This window comes from Equus caballus, chromosome 27 (assembly GCF_041296265.1).
Source record: "Equus caballus isolate H_3958 breed thoroughbred chromosome 27, TB-T2T, whole genome shotgun sequence".
Classification (NCBI taxonomy): Eukaryota; Metazoa; Chordata; class Mammalia; order Perissodactyla; family Equidae; genus Equus; species Equus caballus.
In genome coordinates, this window is record NC_091710.1 from 23,998,301 (window position 1) to 24,017,270 (window position 18,970).

Below are 18,970 nucleotides of genomic sequence, written 5' to 3' on the forward strand. Positions count from 1 at the left end.
TTGCCATTTTGGCAGTTTTTCTTATATCTTTTTTCCTCTATCCTTATACAAAACTTAAAAAAAAAGACTATGGCTCCTTGCACACACAATTAAGTCTGTCTCATTTTTGTACTTTTACATACTCTTTGCTTTTTGTCTCTAACTTCTGTGTTTTGTGTAGCTACTTTGACTTGGTGGTCCCTGAGAGATTCTATGCATTACGTTAATTTTTTCTAAAAAATACGTTGTAAAGGATATTATAATCTATTTAGATTTGATATTCTAGATAAAGTGTTCTTTCTAACATGACATTGTTCTCCTACTTTAATGGAAGGGGTAGGGTACTGGCATAATACTCTTTTTTTCAAAACGTAGAGAGAAAATGTATGTGGTAGATACATATTTAGAGACCTTGCATATCAACAATGCAAAAATTTTGCCCTTGAACATATAAGATCTCTTTGTTGTCACAGGATTATTAAATTTCACTTGACCTCTCCCAAAACTTTGTAAAATCTGTTGTGCTGTCCTGTTGCTTTTGGTGCTGTTGGAGAGGAAAGTTATGTTAGGTTAATTCTCCTTCCTTTGGGCAGAATGTTGTAAGACTATTTTTCTTTGTTTTTTTTGAGCCTAGAAATGTTGCTGACAAGTGTCTAAAGTTTGTTTTTTGTTTCATTTTTCCCATTAAAGAGTCACACATCCAGTCTGAAATATCAAGTCATTCTTCATCTAGGAAAATTTGTATAATATTATTTATTCAATTATTGCTTCTGCTCTAGTGGACGATATTCTTTCATGAATAGTCAAAATACAGTGACAGTATCCTCTGTTTTCTTATGTTGCTTAGATATTGTAAATTAAGGAAGGGGAAACAATTATGGATTAGGTTTAAATGATAAATAAATGACATTCCCATCCTAATTTCAAAGCTTTATATTAACATGTTTATGGCCAGTGCACTATATATCCTAAAGTAGAGGTATGTATATATAAAACATAAGAGTAACTTATGGAATTCAAGGCTATAATTCAAACTCATTTTATTGAAATCACTTTTGATGTGTAGGGAAAGTAGGTTTAAAAATTTTAATAAACTTTAAACAATCAACTTAGCAGTATGAATGTAAATGTACAGGAAACAATATCTATAGCAGAACTTAAGGAAATATCTATATTATTGAACATTATGTCTACTTTTAAAAATATTCCATTCCTATATTTATAAATATAGAAATGGGAATAAGTTCATGGTATAACATTATTGATATTAGTTTGGCAAAACCCCGTGCATGTCTGTTTACATGTGTTTGTGGTGTGGGTACACATGTTTACATATGTATATATGAATGAAATGAAGAAAATGCTTAGCAGTGGGGAGTGGGACTTCATTAGTGGGTGAGGACTCTTTTAGTTCTGTGCATTTTAAATGTTTCAATTTACAAAATATTACTTATTTGGTTTACTATAAAATGAAAATTAATACTAAACTATTGAAATGTAAAAGCACAAATAACATGTAAACTCCACAGATGTAAACTGTTTGAAATGCAAGCTTATCATAAAGCTTCATTTTATTGTCTATTTTTAATACTTTTTACTTCCGTATTATTTCACTTTGGAAAATATGCTCACAAAAATGAAATACAAATCTTTGATCAATAGTAACAAATTTTGAGAAAAGGGCTAGGTTAAGAAATTAAAGTGACTAAGTCAATTAATAGTAATTTTATTGCAATATTTTATATAGAAATTAAAGTGCATAAATAGGAAATGTGGAAGTGGTGACAGCCAATATATTCACAATAACTAAATGAGATAATATTTGTGAAAAATTCTAAATTCAACCAATGACATGCTGTCTTTTGTGAATATAATGGCCATAATTTTATTGAATCCCATTTATTAAAAAATGATGAGGGAAGACAAAGTACTTATCGAAGTCAATATATAGAGGCCAGAAATATACTATCACATAGTTCATGATTTTCTCCTTGACCATTATGTTGTCAAAATTTTCACTACTTTTTCTCACCTATTTCTCATATAGTATTAATAAACCTAGAAAAATTGTGATTTTATTCTTTGGAAATTAAGTATTTATTTCTAAGATGTAAAGACTAACATGATTTATAATAATTATTGTTTTTCTCTTTCAGATATGTAATAATTTGGGTAATTGTCATTGCTTTCCTGGTTATAAGCCTCCAGATTGTGAATTTCAGATTGATTCACCAGGGGGAAGTATTGATGATGGAAATGTTCAGAAATCTGGTGAGTAGAAATTAAACTTTTGAAACAAAATAAAATGTTATTTTATGAAATAATTAAAGAAATATACTGCCAAGTCAAAAGTTTAATGATCTCCTAAGTAGTTAAAAGTTATCTTGAATAGTGGCTTTAATTAAACTGATGGTACACAATATTTGTAATGAGATTTTCTCAGAGACACTCAGTTTTAATCAACTTAGTTAAATAAGTTAGAATATAGTACTCAAGTTTCAATAAATGTTATAGGATGAATTCAAAACAAATTCAAATATGGGAGAATAAATATTGCATAAATGATTTGCATTCCATATCATTAAAAGCTTTGTAAGTTATTTAAAAAAACAACTGTAGGATAAAGTGTTTATTCTGAATGAAATTTGGAAAAAATGTGGCAAAATATAAATGTATGTATTTATTAGGAAACAATAGTAAATCATATTTTGACTGATGGAATACATATTTATGTATTCTCTTGTTCTCATGGATGAAGACAAGTGTCATAGGCTATTCATTGATTCAATTACTCTTTCATTCATTAATACATCCCCTCCACAAACATGTTATCAAGTGTCTGGTAAGGCAATAAAATTGAGATCCCCATAGAAGACCACTCAAGCAGCAATGTGGAGAATGAGTTTTATATTGTGAGTCTGAATGAAAGTAAATTACCTGGAAACCAAAAGCTTTAATTATAAGAGCCCAAAGTAAACAACAAAAAAGGAGATAAATAAGCTGCTACATAATATCAAATATTTGTGAGCAACAATGAATAAGGCATGATGATACGTTGTATTTGGCACATGGAGAAGAATGGGTAATGATGATATATCCATATTGGAGTAAAAGAATCAGAAGATGGACCAAGCATGAAGATAGTGAACTTAATTTTGGATAGAGTTTGGGTTACCTGTGAAAGAGTTCATGTGAAGCCGTCTATGGTAATTCATGGGAATTTGATAATAATGTTTTCAACTAAGTAAGGGCATCAATAATTGGTAATCCTTACCTTACAGTTAATTTATAATTAATGTAATTCATGGAATGGTAAAAATGTATATATTTTATGTGAGATGAGATAAGAGATTTGAATATAACTTCAGGAAGCAACAGTATTTCAGAGACATAATTTCTGAGATTACTTCTAATTCTTGAAAGACAATAAAAAGAAGTAGTCACAAAGACTTCTGCTTCTTGCCATGACAGAATAACACTAGAAAATTATATGAGGTATTTGCTACCAGGTTATGGTATAGGACTATGATCTTTGAGATAAGAGAAACACATGAGATTCATCATTGTATGTTTGTGAGACAGTATCTACCATTATTTCATATGTGTAATGCGAGTTTCAGATGAAAGGGAAAAATATAGAAAAGTGTACAGAAAAGATATTTGAAAAAATAATGACCCCACGTTTCCTAAACAAGATAAAAACACCCAACATTTAAATTTAAATACAAGAAGCTAAGTGAAACTCAAGCAAGATAAATATAAAGAAATTTACAACTAGGAAAATTACAATCAAGCTTCTGAAAACCAACGATAAATTAAAAAATTTAAAATAGCTTGAGTTAAACCTCTGATATCCTGCAATATGGAAGGAAGAGGTCAACAAAACCTTTCCCCTAAAAGCAACTAAAAAGGTGGACAAAAACTGTCAAACACCACCATTTCAGTACTCTGGAAATCAACAAAAACCAGATTAAAAAGTGTTTATTCATAAAAACTACCTCATTTAACAAGAAAATGAGTGTAGCTTCCTTCCCTGAGGATGCTTCTATCTCTTTTGTCACAGCTCTGTCAACATGGTAATTCAACCAGAACACAGCAAGGTGTAAAATCCATTAGCTTTGCTGCCACTGCTTCAGGGTGGGTGAGAGGAAAGGGGATTACTTGATTTGTTGTAGTATTGTCAATTACTATAGCAATCACTTTGTCAGGAGAACACAAGGACTTACTGCCTTGCTAAACTGAGATAGAAGGCCTTTTAGAACAAAAAACAAACCAGGAAATAGCCATGCATTTAATAGGGAGTGTCAGGAGATGAGACAGTCATAAGAGGAATAATGCACTCTCAGTGCATTCCATGGTGACTGGAGACTGCAAATGCTAAGAAAAGATACCAGGGCAGGCCTAACCCACCACACATCCATCAATGCATCCTCAACTGATGGAGCCTGTGCACAACACAGAAAAGATGCAAGAGATTCGAATGGAAAGTAAAATCCAGGCCAAACTTGAAAATGACCTGAAATTTGAATGTCCTTCCCACACAAAAAAATCCAGTAACAGAAAGGCAAGACAAGTATTTGTGCACAACCTCTGATTAATCCTTGACTGAAAACTAAACTGAAGACACAAGGATGACCCTGACAAAGCTAAACTTAAAATTAAACAGAAGAAAAAAATTTTTTAAACTGAACATATACAGCAGCCATACTTTCCAGAGTAGAAAGTTGTTGCAAATTTAGTCCAGGAAAGTGACTAAAATAATGAAATAAAATGGCAGCAACAAAAAAAATTTTCTCAGAAGGAATAAATGAAAATCCAGAATTACTATGATATATTATTTTGGATTTCCAGTATTCAGGGAAAAAATAAGTATATGCAAATAAGCAAATTGTGTCAATTTCTCAGGAACAAAAAGTGAGACTATATAATCAATGAGTGTTCCCAGTTGTTGGATTAAGCAGGTGAAGATTTCAAAGCAGCTTTTATAAATATTCAAAGGAATAAAAAGAATCAAGGTTAAAAATTGAAGGAAAGTGTGAAGATAATGACAACAAATAGAGAACCTCAGTAAAAAGATAGAAATTATAAACAAGAACCTTATCCAATTTTGGAGTAGAAAAGTACAAAACCAGAATTGAAAAAATCACTAGAGGGATAAAAAGATGATTTGAGATTGCAAAAGAAAAAAAAAAAACCTGGGGATTTAAGATACATCCATAGTAATTTTCTATTCTAAAAGAAGATTGAATCAGAATGAGAAATAAATGAAAAATGAGGAGATCCTCAGAGACCAGTTGGCCAACATTGAGTATACCTACATATACCTGTGTGTACATAATGGTAATACCAGAAGGAGAGGAGAGAGAAAGGGGCAAAAAGAATATTAGAAGAAAGAATGGATGAAAACTTATCAAATGTGATGAATCTTCCACAAATCCACCAATATACTCCACTAAAATAAACAAATAGAGATACACATCCAGACATAGAATAGAGAGCTCCTGATATGAAAGACAAAGATAAGGTCTTGTCAGCAGCAAGAGAAAAATAATTCATCATATATAGGGTAAAATTAATTAATTATTAATTGATGATGATTAATGGGTGACCACTCATCAGAAATAATGGAGAGCAGAAGTCACTGAAATAAAATACCCAGATGTTGAAAGAAAAAACTTTTAGTCAAAAACTCTATATCCTGTAAAACTATACTTTGGAAATGTTGACATAAATAATCCAAAATCAATCTATAAATCAAAATTGTGGTGAGTTTATTATGAGCCAGATCTGAGGGCTAACCAGGGACCTTGCTTCCCCAAGGGAGGAAGGGCACCAAAGAAGTGGGGTGTACAGAGTCGTTATATACCATCAAAGAGCATGTATTGCATGTGATTGGAATGCCCCTTTTACAACAGTCCTGAGATCACTTAGCCAGTAAGTGACTCACACAGCAGGTAGCAGGTCTGCTCTCTTGACAAACACAACAGGTAGCAGGTCTGTTGTCTCAAGCTGGGTGGTCACAGGATGATTTCAGCAATCAATTTCTAGCCTAGGGAAAGATGCTTATCCTTAAGGAAATGCCAATGTGGGGGAAGTGGCATCTTTATCTTAAGGGCATTTGTTCTTGTACTGGGAACAAAGCAAATGCTTAAAACAGGTACACAATGCATGCTCAATGTCCATGTCAGGCCCTTTTGTAAAAACAAGGTCAGGCCAAATTAGTTTTACACCAAATGGCATCCTCATGTACTCCAATATATCCTATTGCTTGCCATTTGTTTATCATTTTTCCTCTTCTGATCTATAATCTTTTGATAGAAAGCATTGATGATCAAAATATTGTTCTTTGGTGCCAGAGTGGTTTCTCTCTGCCCTGGGTCCATCATGTCTCTTGGTGCTAGGCTTTTATCTCATTTATTTGGCAAGTTGTCCACGTTGGGTGTATATAGTCAGACACACATGGAGGTAACAAAGGAAGCATTTCATAGGTTATATAACTTTCAATTAATTTCAGATTGTGGCACAAACATTGTACATGTGCTTTTCTATGACTCCTTATGTTTAGATTGTTCACAATTATAGAACAAGTACAGTAACAATGATAATAACTCAATGTATTTGAAAATATTCGTTTAAAGTGAGATCTTAGGCAAAGTGCTTATCAGAAAAGGAAATTCATCCAGGATTGTAAGATCAATCAACTATCTCAAGTTGCCAAGCAACCATTAGTCTAGCATGTATGCCCCCAGTCATACAACACTGAGTAAAGAAAACAGCAATTAGTTGGAATATTATAACCAGTACAAGAATTCCAAGAAATAATAGAAATAGGAATTTCAAGCTGGATCAAAAAAGGGAACTGATACTGGAAAGGAGCCAACCAAACAAATCAAGACTGGGTGTAGGACTGCTTAAGGCATTCACCTGTTTATTCTTGTGCTTTAGCAGAGATGACACACTGGAAGATTCATCACATATAAAAGCACAGCATTCAGTTTGAGTGATTGCATATGTACCACCTTGGGATGCAATTAAAATATCTAAAGCCATTCTATTTTTAAGGACAGCCTTTTTCGTTAAAGACATTTCAGTATTTAATAAGGCTATTCCTGCTTGATTATCATTAAGAGCTTTTTGAGTAAATTTAGTCAGGGCTTCCACATGTGATAATGACATCTTCTAGCCCCAAAGAAGCAACAAATATAGCCACTTGGTGGCCATTCCAGTGGAACACTGAATGAGCCCATTTGGCCTTAATGAGAGGGAGATTGGCAACAGGTGTTAGCTCAGTGTAACTCCTTCCCTGCTTCCAAGTGAAACTCAGGGTGCAGCGTTTTAGCCATCCAGGCAGTAGCCAAGGCCAGAGATATTTTCTACATAATCACTGAGTTCCATTAGAACCCACCTGATAAATGCCTAGCCTTCAAGACCAGTCTGTTCCAAATAAATCATGTTCTTTAAGTATGATAGTATTTTGAAAGCTTAAATGGAACAATTATAAAATAGGCATACAGTTTAAGCATAACAAAGGTTTAAATGAGGGGATATAATGTTGGGCATACAGGCCTGGTCCAGAGTCTTGGGACAGCTGTCTACAATCAATGCCATCTTCTTCTCATCCTGGTATGGTCCTTTCCAACAGGTTTGCAAAGAATCTTTTATTTGATGCGTCTTCTGATGAATAAATTCTCCAGGTTATGGTCCATGATCCCTAAGGTCTGGGAGCTCTATGTGAAAAAAACCAGTTACAAACTCTTTCATTTCTATTAAGTATTTCAATGAGACCCTGATAGTAATTTAGTATATCTCTCTTATGCAAAGTTTGTTCATATATTTACTCATCTAATTGCATAGGCTGTCCCATTATTATTTCAAAAGGAGACAACCAATGTTTCCCAAAATGTGTAGACCTAAGATTAAGGAGCACTAGTGGAAGAGCTTTTGGCTATGAGAGAGTAAATTCTTCTGAAAACTTTGCCAATTGAGGTTTTTTTTAATTGGCTTTATGATAGTTTACAATCTTGTGAAATTTCAGTTGTACATTATTGTTTGTCAGTCGTGTTGTAGGGGCACCCCTTCACCCTTTGTGCCCACTACGCACCTCCCCTTTCCCCTGGTAGCCACTAATCTGCTCTCTTTGAGCACATGTTTAAATTCCTCATATGAGTGGAGTCATACAAAGATTGTCCTTCTCTATCTGGCTTATTTCACTTAACATACTTCCCTCAAGGTCCATCCATGTTGTTGTGAATGGGATGATTTTATTTTTTTGATGGCTGTGTAGTAGTCCATTGTATTTATATATATACACCATATCTTCTTTATCCAATCATCGGTTGTTGGGCATTTAGGTTGCTTCCACACCTTAGCTATTGTAAATAATGCTGCAATGAACATTGGGGTGCATGGGACTTTTGGAATTGCTGACTTCAAGCTCTTTGGATAGATACCCATTAGTGGGATGGCTGGGTCATATGGTATTTCTATTTTTAATTTTTGAGAAATCTCCATACTGTTTTCCACAGTGGCTGCACCAGTTTGCACTCCCAGCAGCAGTGTATGACGGATCCTTTTTCTCCACAACCTCTCCAACACTTGCTACTTTCTGTTTTGGTTATTTTTGCCATTTTAATGGGTGTAAGGTGATATCTTAGTGTAGTTTTGATTTTCATTTCCCTGATGATCAGTGATGATGAACATCTTTTCATGTGCCTATTGGCCATCTATATGTCTTCTTTGGAGAAATGTCTGTTCATCTCCTCTGCCCATTTTTTGATTGGGGTGTTTGAGGTTTTTTTGTTGAGTTGTGTGAGTTCTTTATATATTATGGAGATTAACCCCTTGTCAGATACATGACTTGCAAATATTTTTTCCCAATTAGTGGGGTTTTTTTTTTGTTTAAATCCTGTTTTCCCTTGTCTGGAAGAAGCTGTTTAGCTTGGTGAGGTCCCATTTGTTTATTCTTTCTATTGTTTCCCTTGTCTGAGAAGACATGGTGTCCAAAAAGATCCTTTTAATACTGACGTCAAAGAGTATACTGCCTACATTTTCCTTTAGAAGTCTTATGGTTTCAGGTCTTACCTTTAGGTCTTTGATCATTTAGAGTTTATTTTTATGAATGGTGAAAAAGAATGGTCAATTTTCATTCTTTTACATGTGGCTTTCCAGTTTTCCCAGCACCATTTGTTGAAAAGACTTTCTTTTCTCCATTGTAGGCCCTCAGCTCCTTTGTCAAATATTGGCTGTCCATAGATGTATGGTTTTATTTCTGGGCTTTCAATTCTGTTCCATTGATCTGCACACCTGTTATTGTACCAGTACCATGCTGTTTTGATTACTGTAGCTTTGTAGTATGTTTTGAAGTCAGGGATTGTGATGCCTCCAGCTTTGTTCTTTTTTCTCAGGATTGCTTTAGCAATTCGGGGTCTTTTGTTGCCCCATATGAATTTTAGGATTCTTTGTTCTATTTCTGTAAAGAATGTCATTAGGATTCTGATTGGGATTGTTTTGAATCTGTAGATTGCTTTAGGTAGTATGGACATTTTAACTATGTTTATGCTTCCAGTCCATGTACATGGAATGTCTTTCCATGTCTTAATGTCCTCATTCATTTCTTTCAGAAAAGCCTTGTAGTTTTCATTGTATAGGTCTTTCACTTCCTTAGTTAAATTCACCCCGAGGTATTTTATTCTTTTTGTTGTGATTGTGAATGGGATTGTGTTCTTGAGTTCTTTTTCTGTTAGTTCGTTATTAGAGTATAGAAATGCTACTGATTTATGTAAGTTGATTTTATATCCTGCAAATTTGCTGTAGTTGTTGATTATTTCTAAAGTTTTTCAATGGATTCTTTGGGGCTTTCTATATATAAGATCATGTCATCTTCAAACAGTGAGAGTTTCACTTCTTCCTTTCCTATTTGGATTCCTTTTATTCCTTTCTCTTGCCTAATTGCTCTGGCCCAAACCTCCAGTACTATGTTGAATAAGAGTGGTGATAGATAGCATCCTTGTCTTGTTCCTGTTTTCAGGGGGATGACACTCAGTTTTTGCCCGTTCAGTATGAAGTTGGTTGTGGGTTTGTCATATATGGCCTTTATTATGTTGAGGTAATTTCCTTCTATCCCCATTTTGTTCAGAGTTTTTTTTTATCATAAATGACTGTTGGATCTTGTCAAATGCTTTCTCTGCATCTATTGAGATGATCATGTGGTTTTTATTCCTCAATTTGTTGATTGATTTGTGGATGTTGAACCATCCCTGAGTCCCTGGTATGAATCCCCTTGATCATGATGTATGATCCTTTGGATATATTGCTGAATTCGAGTTGCCAAAATTTGTTGAGAATTTTTGCATCTATGTTCATCAGCGCTATTGACCTATAGTTCTCCTTTTCCGTGCTGTCCTTGTCAGGCTTTGGTATCACGGTGATGTTGGCCTCGTACAATGTATTAGGAAGTGTTCCATCCTCCCTAAGTTTTTGGAATATCTTGACAAGTATAGGTATTAAATCCTCTTTGAGAGTTAGGTAGAATTCCCCAGGAAAGCTGTCTGGTCCTGGGGTTTTATTCTTTGGGATGCTTTTCATTGCTGTTTCAATCTCCTTCCTTGTGATTGGTCTGTTCAGACTGTCTGCTTCATCTTGACTTAGCTTTGGGAGATTGTAAAAGTCTAAAAATTTATCCATTTCCTCTAGGTTATCCATTTTGTTGGCATATGGTTTTTCATAGTATTCTCTTGAAATCCGTTGTATTTCTGTGAAGTCTTGTTATTTTCCCTCTTTCATTTCTGATTTTTTTTCTTTGAGCTCTCTCTCTTTTTTTCTTTGTAATACTGGCTATGGGTTTCTCAATTTTATTTATCTTCTCACAGAAGCAGCTCTTTGTTTCATTGATCCTTTCTACTGCCTTTTTTGTTTCAATAGCATTTATTTCTGCTCTTATTTTTATTATTTCTCTCCTGCTGACTTTGGGCTTTGTTCTTCTTTCTCTAATTCGGTTAGGTGTAATTTGAGATTGCTTATTTGGGATTTTTCTTGCTTGTTAATGTGTGCTTGTATTGCAATGAATTTCCCTCTTAATACAGTTTTTGCAGTGTCCCATATGATTGGAATGGCATATTATCATTTTCATTTGTCTCCGGATATTTTTTGATTTCTGCTTTAATTTCTTCAATATCCATTGCTTGTTCAATAGCATATTGTTTAGTCCCCACATGTTTGTCCCTTTCTCAGCTTTCTTCTTGTAATTAATTTCTAGCTTTATAGCATTATGATCAGAGAGGATGTTTGTCATTATTTACATTTTTTTAACTTATAGAAGCTTGCCTTGTTTCCCAACATATGGTCTATCCTTGAGAATGTTCCATGTGCACTTGAGAAGAATGTGTATTCTGCTGTTTTTGGATGGAGTGTTCTATATATGTCTATTGAGTCCAACTGTTCTAGCTTTGCATTTAATTCCACCATTTCCTTGTTGATTTTCTGTCTGGATGATCTGTCCAATGATGTGAGTGGGGTGTGGAGGTCCCCTACTATTATTGTGTTATTTTTGATACCTTTTTTTAGGTTTGTTAATAGTTGCTTTATTAACTTTGGTGCTCTTGTGTTGGGTCCATAGATATTTATAAGCATTATTTCTTCTTGATGTAGTGTCCCTTTGATCATTATATAATGACCCTCTATGTCTCTCTTTACCTGCCTTATCTTGAAATCTACTTTGTCTGATATAAGACTGTGACACCTGCTTTCACTTGTTTGCCCTTAGCTTGGAGTATCACCTTCCATCCCTTCACTCTGAGCCTGTGTTTGTCATTGGAGCTGAGGTGTGTTTCCTGGAGGGAACAGATTGTCAGATCTTTTTCTTTAATCCCTCTTGCCACTCTGTGTCTTTTTATTGGAGATTTCACTCCATTCACATTCAGAGTGAATTGATATATGAGGGCTTAATGCTGTCATTTTATTGCTCATTCTCTGGTTCTCCTGTATTTCCTTTGTTTCTTCTCCCATGTATTTCAGATTACCAATTCGATTAGGTAGTTTTTTATGCTGGATTGTTTAGTTTTCTCCTTATATATTATTTGTTACTCTGATCTTCGTTTTTGTTTAGTGATTAACCTGAGGTTTGTATGCAAAATCTTGTAGATGAGATAGTCCATTTTCTGATGACCTCGTATTTCCTTAGACTGAGCTGATTCAGTCCCTTCCCTCTTCTCCTCCTAAGTTGTTTGTGTCACATCTCATTCCATCTTGTGTTGTGAGTTTGTGGTTAAAATGACAAGATTATCTTTGTTTTTGGTGTTTTCCTTCCCTTTATCTTTAATGTTTTACCTGAGTATTTGCTAACCTGTTCTGGTAAATAGCTCCTATTTTCTGATTTTGTCTACCTATTCCCCTCCTTACTCAGGGCTTTGTAACTCCTTTCTTCTTTTTCTTTTCAGGTATGAGTGCCTTCTTGAGGATTTCTTGTAGGGAGTGGTGTTTTGTGGTGATGCACTCTCTCAGCTTTTTTGGATCTGGGATAGTTTTTATTTCTCTATCATATCTGAAGGATATTTTCTTAATTGAAAGTTTTTGTCTTTCAAAGATTTGAATATATTATTCCACTGTCTCCTAGCTTGTAAGGTTTCTGCTGAGAAATCTGCTGAAAGCCTGATAGTAGGGGTTCCTTTGTAAATTACTTTCTTCTGCCTTGCTGCCCTTAGTATTTTCTCTTTGCCATTGATTTTTGCCAGCTTCACTCCTATATGTCTTGCAGTTGGTCTTTTTATATTGACATAGTTATGAGATCTGATGGCCCTTTCTCGTGGATTTACATCTCCTTCTCCAGGTTTGGTAAGTTCTCCACTATTATTTCTTTGAGTACACTTTCTGCTCCATTCTCTTTCTCCTCTTCTCTCTCTGGAACTCCTATAATCCTTATGTTGAATTTCCTAACTGTGTCGGATATTTCTTGGAGACTTTCTTCATTTCTTTTTAGTCTTAGTTCTCTCTCCTCCATCTGAAACATTTCTATATTTTTGTCCTCAATGATGCTGATTTGTTCCTCTATGTTATCAGCTCTACCACTCAGGGCATCTGTATTCTGCTTTATCTCATTCATTGTGTTTTTCATCTCCAATATTTCTGATTGGTTCTTCTTTATTGTTTCCGTCTTTTTGTGAAGTAGCTTCCAAACTCATTGAATTGTCTATCTGCATTCTCTTTTAACTCATTGCATTTTTTAATGATAGCTATTTTGAATTCTCTGTCATTTAGGTTATAGATTTCTGTGTCTTTAGGATTGATTCCTGGGTACTTGTCTTTTTCCATCTGGTCTGGAGATTTGATATTTTTTCCACACTGCTCAAAGACATGGATTTGTGCTTCTGCATTGTAGTATTACATGATTGCCACTTCCAACTTTTGCCACTGGGTGGGGGTCAAGAGCTGAGTATTAAGAATAGATCGGAATCCACAGAGACGTCTCCAAGGTGCTGGGCTGGGAATCCAGGTGGAGTGGAGGGGCACTTTCTTTTCTGCACGATCCTGGCAGCTTCTTTCTCTGCCCTTGCTGTATGCTCCCTGAGGGTGTTGGCTTGATGAAGACACCCCCACAATAGCTAATCCCTCCTGTGGGGGGCTTTGCCCCAGGCTGTGAGGGACTTCAGAGATCTCTGGTGTTCCCATGGAGGGCTGCCCCTCCTCCCTTTCCTCCTGGAGGCTGTTCTCACTCTCTGGGTTGCTGTCCTTCAGGGAGGAAGAGAAGTGTTCTCTTACCTGATTCAACTTCCTTGGGGGGTTCCAGCACCTCCACTTTCTGATGTATGGCTGCATGAGTCTCTCAGATGTCTTTTGTTATGTGTGGATATCCTGTTCATTGCATTTTTTAGGGGAAAGTTTACGGTGAGAGCTCACTCTGCCATGATGCTGACATCACTCCAAAGCAGAGGTTTTGTATGCTGTCGAAGTCAATTTGGTATTAATTCTAATTAGATTGTTATATTTATTTATTTATTTACTTTTTTTGAGGAAGCTTAGCCCTGAGCTAACATCCACTTCCAATCCTCCTCTTTTTGCTGAGTAATATTGACCCTGAACTAACATCTGTGCCCATCTTCTTCTACTTTATATGTGGGATACTACCACAGCATGGCTTGATAAGCAGTGCACAGGTCCACACCCAGGATGTGAACTGGTGAACCCCAGGCTGCCAAAGCAGACCATGAGAACTTAACTGCTATGCCATGAGGCTGGCCCCCAAGTGAGACTGTTATAAATTTAAAAGATTAAAAGTAATTCTCATGGCAAAGACAAGGACAATATGTAAGGATTATCCACAAAAGAAAATGAAAATAGAATGGAAAATGGTTTACTATAAAAATCAGCTATACACAACAGAAGGCAATAATTGGGGAAATGAGGGACAAAACTGGCATTAGACTAGAAGAAAAGAAACATAAAAATTGCAAAAGTAAGTCATACCCTTTCAAAAGTTATTTTAAGTATATATGAATTAAATTCTCTAAGTGAAAAGCAGAGATTAGCATATTGGATTAAAAAACCATGATGCAGCTCTATGCTGTCTACAAGACACTCAATTTAGACCCAATGCATAAGTCAGTTGAAAGTTGAAGGATGGAACAATATATTCTAGGCAAATAGGAACTAAAAGAGAGCTGGGAAAGATACACTGAAATCAGAAAAAAAAAAAAACCCTTTAAGCCAAAAGCTGTTATAAAAGACAAAGTAGAACATTATAAATTGATCAAATGGTCAATTCAAAAAGAATATGTAACAACTATAAACATATACTCAACAAAAGCAGAGTATCAAAATATGTGGAGCCAGCATTAACAGTGTAAAAGGAGAAAATTTTACAATAATACAGGCTTTAATACCACAATTTCAATAATGGCTAAAACATCTAGATAGATAGCAATGAGGACTTGAACAGCCCTGTGACCCAATTGAACTTAACACATATTTATAAAATGTTCTTCATATCAGCAACAAAATACACATTTGTCTCAAATGCATATGAAAAATTCTCCAGGGCAGATTATATGTTAGACCAAAAAAAAAGTCTATTAGTTTATTTAAAATCAAAATTTAAAAGATTGAATTCACACAAATCCTGTCAAACCACAAAGGAATGAAGCTCGACATCAATAATAGAGAGAAATTTAAAAATTTATAAGTATGTGGAAATTAAACAACACTTAACTAATGGATCAAAGAAGACATCACAAGCTAAATTAGAAAATGCTTAGACATGTGTGATGTAACGAAACATAACCAACTTATGAGATGCAGCAAATGCAGTAATCATAGGGAAATATATATCTGTAAATGCCTACATAAAAAAAGAAGAATTTGATCCAACATGAAAGGAGCCAAAAGTGATCAGTCCCATCCTCACAACAAGAAAAAAGCTGGAAAAACTCAAAATCAACAACTTTTAGATCCATTAGAGAATTTAAGTAACAAGGCAAACTGTTGCCACCAAAATTGTACAGACAGGAAGATAAAAAGTATCTGAGCTTACCAGAACAGAAGCTCAGGAGCAGAAGGCCACTTTAGTAGGCAACATCAGGTTCTTTCAAACCAGAACATCAGATCTGGCTTTTAATAAAAAATTACAGTGCATACAAAAGGCAAACAATACAATTTGAAGAGACAGAGAAGACTCAGATATGGCAAACATATTGGAATTATCAGACTGAGAATTTAAAATAATGCTGATTAATATGGTAAGGGCTCTAGGGTAAAAGTAAATAACAGGCAAAAACAGGTGGGTATTGTAAGTAAAGGAAGGAAAACTCCAGGAAAGAAAAGAAAATGCTAGAAATCAAAAACACTGTAGCAGAAATGAAGAATGCCTTTGATGGGAGCATCAGATCAAACACAGCTAAGGAAAAAAATTAGTGAGCTTGAAAGTATGGCAATAGAAACTTTTCAACTGTAAAGGAAAGAGAAAAAGAATAAAAAAATGGAACAGAATATGCAGAACAGTGGAACTATTACAAAAGGCAAACATATGTATAATGAGAATAACAAAAGGAAAAGAAGGTGAGAAGGGAACAAAATAACTAGTTGAAATAAAAATGTTTGGGACATTTCCAAATTAGTGACAGACACCCAACTCCAGATACAGGAAGTTCAGAGAATACTAATTCCAAAAAGTTTACACCTGGACATATCATATTTAAACTGCAGAAAATCAAAGAAAAAGAAAAAGTATATCTCAAAAGAAGCCAGAAGGGAAAAGCATCTTTCCTAGAGAGGAGCAAGAATAAAAATATTTTGAGAATTTTTTTCAAAAATAATGCAACCAAGAGGATGGTGGAGTGCAATTTTTAAAGTATTGAAAGAAAAAAAAAGCCACCAACCAAGAATTTTGTATCCATGAAATTTTCCTTCAAAATTGAAGCAGAAATAAAAACTTGCCAAAACATAAATTGAGGAAATTTGTCATCAGCAAACCCTTTATGCAGGAAATGTTAAAAGGAATTTTTCAGTGAGAAGGAAAATGGTATAAGTAAGGAATCCAGATTTATATAAAGAAAAGAATAACATTAAAGAATAAAAAACGTAAAATAAAGCTTTTTCTTATCTTAATTGATCTAACAGTTTGCCAAAAATAATAACAATGTACTTTGTGAATATAGCTTATGGATAAATATAACAAGTGACAAAAATGTTATAAGTGGAGGGAAGAATTTGGAATACCATTATAAGATATATGCTTACCCATGAAGTGGTATGATGTTATGTGAAAGTGGACTTTGATTAGTTGTAAATGTATAGGGTGAGCACTAAAAACTAGACAAAACACTAAAACTATTTAAAAATCAAATGTAATTGGCATACTAAGAATAAAAAATTGAAATCATGTAGAATGCTCAATTAAAACCAGAGACATCAGACCAACAATTGAGGGCAAAAAAGGAAGCTAAAAACAAGGCCTCACATAGAAAACAGTAATAAATATTGCAGATATTAATCCAAATATATCAATATTCACTTTAAATATTAATATTCTGAATGAACCAATTAAGAGAGTGTATATACATATGTGACGTATATATATATATATATGTGACTCAAGTCTATGTTGTCTACAAGAAACTCATTTTAAATGTAAAGACATTTATAGACTAAAAGTAAAGGGATGGAGAAAGATAAATCACACTAACATTGATCAAGAGAAAGCTTGAGTAGCTACATTAATTTCAGGTGAAGTAAACTTCAGAGCAAGGAAAATTATCAGAATAAAGAGAGGCATTTCATAATAATAAAAAGGTCAGCTCTTAAAAAAGAGAAATAATACTCAATGTGTATGTGTCTAACAACAGAGCGTCAAAATAAGTGAGGCAAAATCTGATAGAACTTCAAGGAGAAATAGATGGGTTCACTATTCTAGTTATACTATTAATAGTTGGAATGCTATTCTACTCCAACTCCCCTGCATCACTAATTAACAGATATAGAATGCAGAAAATCAGTAAGCATATAATTGACCAAACAGCATGATCAACTTCATCTTATTGACATCTAGTGAAGACTCCATCCAACAACAGAAAATGCAAAATACTTCTCAAGATGACATGGAATACTTTCCATGATAGACCACATTTTACCATACAATAAACCTTAATAAATGTAAAAGTATAGAGATGATGCAATGTATACTTTCAGACCAAAATAAATTAACTAGAAATCAATAACAGAAAGGTAACTGTAAAACCCAAAATACTTGAAGATTAAACAACACATTTCTAAATAACACATGCGTTAAAGGAGTCTCGAGAGAAATTTAAAAATATATATATATTTTTTAAGTATGTTTTTTGGTGAGGAAATTTGGCCCTGAGCTGACATTTGTTGCTAATCTTCCTCTTTTGTTCCTCTCCCCAAAGCCACAGTCTATAGTTGTATATCTAGTTTTAGGTCGTTCTAGTGCTTCCATGTGGGATAGCACCACAGCATGGCCTGATGAGTGGTATGTAGGTCTGTACCCAGGAACCAAACTGGTGAACCCTGGGCTGCCACAGTGGAGCACGTGAACTTAACCTCTAGACCACAGGGCTTGGCCCCTAAAAATATTTTTAACTAAATGAAAATAAAATATAAACTATCAAAATTTACTGGATATAAGTGTCCAGGCTGGTGGCGTACTGGTTAAATTTGTGTGCTCTGCTTCAGTGGCCTGGGTTTGTGGGTTTGGATCTCAGATGCTGACCTACACACCACTCATCAAGCCATGCTGTGGTGGCATCCCACATACAAAATAAAGGAATATTGGCAAGGATGTTAGCTCAGGGACAATCTTCCTCAAGCAAAAAGAGGGGCATTGGCAACAGATGTTAGCTCAGGGCCAATCTCACAACACACAAATTATAGGATATGATACAAGATGTACTTAGAAGCACATTTATAATATTAAATGCATATATTAGAAAAAAGAAAGATCTAAGGTAAGTAATCTAAGCTTGCATTTTAGGAAACTAGAAAAAGATCACCAAATTAAATGCAAAGTAGGCAGAAGAAAAAAATTAAATTTAGAGCAAAAGTAAAATTGAAAATAGGAAATCAATGAATCCAAAGGCTAGTTCTCTGAAAAACATCAATTAATTTGATAACCGGCTGGACAGGCTAAGAAAAATAGAGAAAAGACAAAAATTACTATTATCAAAGTGGAAGAGGGTCAATACTGTTGATTCCATGGACATTAAGGGAATATTTAAAAAAATATGATCAATCCTGTATTAACAAGTTGGATAACCTAGATGAAAAGGACTTAACAGTTGGAAAATTGCACTTTAAAATAAGAAATATGGCTAGAGACAGGCTATTTCATGATGACTAACAGGTCATTATGTGAGATAGATGAAACAATTTATATGCTTCTAAAAACACAGCCCCAAAATACTGGAGGCAAATACTGACAGAGTTAAAAGGAGAAATACACAACCAAAACATAATAGTTGAAGATTTTAACAATCCAATCTCAGTA

At 34.4% G+C, this 18,970-nt stretch overlaps 1 protein-coding gene across 9 annotated transcripts in view; it reads left to right on the top strand.

Annotated features, from left to right (window-relative positions):
* The window catches only part of ADAM18 (ADAM metallopeptidase domain 18), a 184,960-nt gene that overhangs the window by 121,663 nt on the left and 44,327 nt on the right, over positions 1-18,970 (top strand). For 8 of the 9 annotated variants that reach the window (XM_070253030.1, XM_023630507.2, XM_070253027.1 and 5 more), the window contains one exon: positions 2,136-2,250. The exons of the other annotated variant lie outside the window; for it this stretch is intronic. In XM_070253030.1, the coding sequence (XP_070109131.1) occupies positions 2,136-2,250 (115 nt within the window). The remainder of the gene's footprint in view (positions 1-2,135; positions 2,251-18,970) is intronic. 9 annotated transcript variants of the gene reach the window in all.